Below are 3,998 nucleotides of genomic sequence, written 5' to 3'. Positions count from 1 at the left end.
AAAAAAACTAAAGCAGCCCGAAAACATTGATTTGTCATCAATGTGGTTTATCATTCTTCCTAGAGTGCTTGAAGCCTGGAGTAGGCACAAAAGTCATAAAGTTGGCCAGCTTCTTAGCAGTCGCAGAACTTGCCCCTTTGATAGTCTCAGCCGAGATTGCCACTGGTGCAGATGCAGTAGGTGTAGGGGAGGATCTAGCTCTTGCTTTCGCTTTAATCACCTGTAATTTAGGTGGCCTGGCTGCAACTTCGTCCTACATAAGCCAATACCAAAAGCAGTTGTTACTTTATAAAACAAAGGTGTAGCTTTTAGACTGCAGCAGTGATTATACCTGGGTTGTAGCTTGGGTTGGTGGAATGCTCTCAGATCGGCTGATGTCAATCTCTGTAGGGGGTTGGATCGGTGCTGGAAGTGAAGGCAGAGGTGTTATTGCTTCTGGAGCAGTATCAGGTTCTAGAGGGACATCATTCACCTCAGGGTCAGCTGCATCTGCCTAACATTTTTCTCAACATCAAAAGCTTTCTTCTTTGCACAGCTTCTTTTGTTGTGGCCAACCTCACCACAGAACATGTATCTGATTGGGTTGTACTTTCTTTTCATCTTTGTCTTTGAACCAGTTGGATGTTCATCCTTCTCTCTTCTTCTTTTTTTTGTCTGTCTTCCAAGTTTCTGTTTAAATGGGGGGTGGGACAGGTGCAGGATGTGGTGTTTTTTCCCATAGATCATGTCCTTTTACCGGATTGACATTGAAACAGTAAGTCCTCCTATAGGCATCCATCTTCAACCAGTCATGGCAGTACTCCTCAGCCCTTTTTTCATTCTTATCCTGTATGGCAGATATTGCATGCATACACGACATTCCTATAGAAGGCAAATTATGCTGTTAATTAAACCAAATAACACGAATGAAGGAAACTTATCTAACTATTGAAATTGTTACCTGTTAGTTGCCAGAACCTACAAGTGCAGGTGCGCTTTCCCAGGTCAACAACCATATTGGTTGGCCAGCCATGCACTTCGTACAACTCTTCCTTTTCATCTCCACACCACTGAGGATCCCAATGGCTAGACAATGTTGTCATTGCTTCAAGTCTACTCACGCCACTACGAAGACATCACGCCACATAATAACTCAATAAACAAGAAAAACGATTCATCCTTACCTATAAAAGTCGATATGGTTTCCTCCACTATCAATGTTGCTCCAGGAGACGATCACCTCTGTATTCAGTACCGATACCTCTTCCAGGCTATTGGTCTTCCTACGCTGACGAAGGTTGATGGCCTGCTTCAAGTGTTGGGTCAAAGGCTTAGGGCATAGCTTGACGGAGATGACAAGTTTTGGAGCGAAACAGAGTGAGATGCTTGTTGGCAGAAGGGGTGATGGAGTGCAACGTTTTGAATCTCTCCTACACACTAAACGATGTCGTCTCAGCTCCTGGAGGCCATTGATTCAAAACGGCGTCGTTTGGTTACTGTGCCACGCGGGCACTTAACGGCACACGTCACCCAACGTTAGCTAGCTCAGCAGACGAATTGACGGAAGGACTAACGTGGTCATGTCTGTCATCTTTCGGGAACGATTTTGATTAACTTTATCATTCGGGGACTCATATGGAGAACGCGAGGTATCTTTCAAGGACGATTTTGAATATTAACTCTTTATGTAAAATTATATTTAAAATTTTTAATTTTAATTTTTTAATAAATGAACTTTTAGCATACGATGAAAATCTTTTATATTTGGCTTGAGTTCGTAAATTCACACTTTATTATTATAATATAAAAGTTAATATTCCAAGAATAACAATCATATTAGAGTACATCAAAATTCGTTATTACTATAAAATATATATTATAAATATAAATAAATTAAATTATATACAAATATACCGTGAATAATTTTAATTTTAGTATATAAATATAATAGAATTTTTGTAAGTATAAATATTGTACTATCAATACAGTATAAATACTCACTTAAGTGTATCCCAATTTTCATAGCATACTTTTATGGAAGATTCTTGAGTGCCTATGTTTTTCTTTGTTTAAATGGTCTAAAAATAGAAGTAAAGGATAGTGGAACTTACGGTTTTATTTGAACTTATCTTTTTATTTTTGAATAGATACTTACTTTTATACCTTTTATTGTACGATTGCTTTATATCTTATCAAAATATTATTGCTTTTACACGTCTTTTGGTCTCCACGCGCCCCACTTTCTTCTATATATTCCTTCTCCCTACAACGAACCACAAAAGCCACTTCACTTAACTTTCCACACCTTCTCTCCCAAACCCTCTTTTCCTTTCATCGATGGCTTCCCAAACCCTCTTAGTCTCCATTGCCATCTTCATCACCCTCTTTTCTTCCACAGCACACTCTCTCACATGTAAATCTCCGAAGCTTTCCGGATCCCAAACCTACGCTAACTGCACCGACCTCTCCGCCCTCGGCGCCACCCTCCACTTCACCTACAACGCCACCAACAGCTCCATCTCCGTCGCATTCTCCGCCGCGCCTCCGTCCAACGGGTGGGTTGCCTGGGGAGTCAACACCGCCGGCGGCGGCATGATCGGAGCACAGGCACTCATCGCCTACAAACACAGCGACGGAAAACTCGCCGTTGACTTGTACAATCTCACCTCGTACGGCGGCATTGACCCCGTCAAGAAACTCTCCGTCGACACCTGGGACGTGTCGGCGGAGGAGTCTAGCGGCGCCGTGACGATCTATGCGGGGGTTAAGATTCCGGCAAAGGCTGACAACGTTAGCCAGGTGTGGCAGGTGGGACCCGTGGTGAGCGGGAAACCAGGAAAGCATGACATGGGGAAAGAGAATCTTGCAGCGAAGTCAGCGCTGCCGGGAACCGCTGCGTCGGCGGTGGCTCCGGCGCCGGCAAGTGGTTCTGGTGGGAACACCACGGGCGGTGGTAGTAACAAGAGTGGTGCGGCTTCGTTGATGGGTGAGAGATTCAGTTTGGGATTTTACCTTACTGTGATTTTGGTTATGGCGGGTTTCTTGAGCATGTGATTGTGATTGTGATTGAGAAATCAGATTTTATATTTTATATTTATTTTATATTAATAGTTGAGAAGTTCTTGTTCTGCATCAAGATAATCTTTACCCACTTCATATTTTTAACTTTGAAGCACTCGAAATAAATGTGGGTCCTAATATTTTCTTTTGTAATTTTACTACGTGTATATTTTTTTGTAGTAGACATTGTTTTAATACTAATATTTTTTTAATAAGTAAGTACATATTTTTTGTTTTATTAATTAAAAAATAATTTAAATATACAATAAATTGATGATAAATTTATTTGTATATAGATATTAAGAGTATTTATTATATAAATTAAATAATATTTTTCTTTTAGTTAAGATGCTTTTAAGTATTTATAATTTTTGTATAGGTTCGCGTGTTCAAAATGCGAATATATATTAAGCGGTGGAAAAAGAATTTTTTTTATGATTATTGCTGTTTTTATTTGCAGTTATTTTTAATTGCTTATTATGGTTCATCCGTTCATGTATAATTTTGTTTCCTTTTTTGTTAAAAAAAACTATGCATTTTATTTTTGGAAATAAATAATTAGTTATATACGTTAATGAATTATTATGATAAATCAATATAGGAAGATGCGATTGTCTAAAATTTAAGGTAAGCTCTCTGCTCGCCACAGGACTTTCCATTTTTTTTTTCTATTATTTTATAAATTTGATCACTATATATTCTTTCGTCTATATCTCTTATAATGTGAAAGTTTCACGTGTAGTATCTGATAATTTATATCTTTGATATCTTTATATTACTCGAATATTCTTGGTTTTTTTTTCTTAATTATCTTTTTCAATTATATTTTAAATTTTTAATAAAAAAGGTTAATTTTTTTTATATAATAACATATAAAATTTAATTTTGATATACTGATGATGTAAAATATTTTATATAATTGTTGAATTTTTTTTAGATGATCGTAATTAATATTAAAA

General features: G+C 37.6%; 1 protein-coding gene across 1 annotated transcript; it reads left to right on the top strand.

The window, feature by feature from the left end:
• Window positions 1-2,244: 2,244 nt before the first annotated feature.
• AIR12 (auxin-induced in root cultures-like protein) lies at window positions 2,245-3,192 on the top strand. The gene has a single exon (XM_016321717.3). The coding sequence runs from the start codon at window positions 2,317-2,319 to the stop codon at window positions 3,031-3,033; it is 717 nt and encodes a 238-aa protein (XP_016177203.1). The 5' UTR covers window positions 2,245-2,316; the 3' UTR covers window positions 3,034-3,192.
• Window positions 3,193-3,998: the final 806 nt, after the last annotated feature.

This window comes from Arachis ipaensis, chromosome B9 (genome assembly GCF_059453495.1).
Source record: "Arachis ipaensis isolate K30076 ecotype BB chromosome B9, ASM5945349v1, whole genome shotgun sequence".
Taxonomy (NCBI): Eukaryota; Viridiplantae; Streptophyta; class Magnoliopsida; order Fabales; family Fabaceae; genus Arachis; species Arachis ipaensis.
The sequence above is the reverse complement of the archived record's forward strand: the minus strand, read 5'-3'. Positions and strand labels throughout refer to the sequence as shown.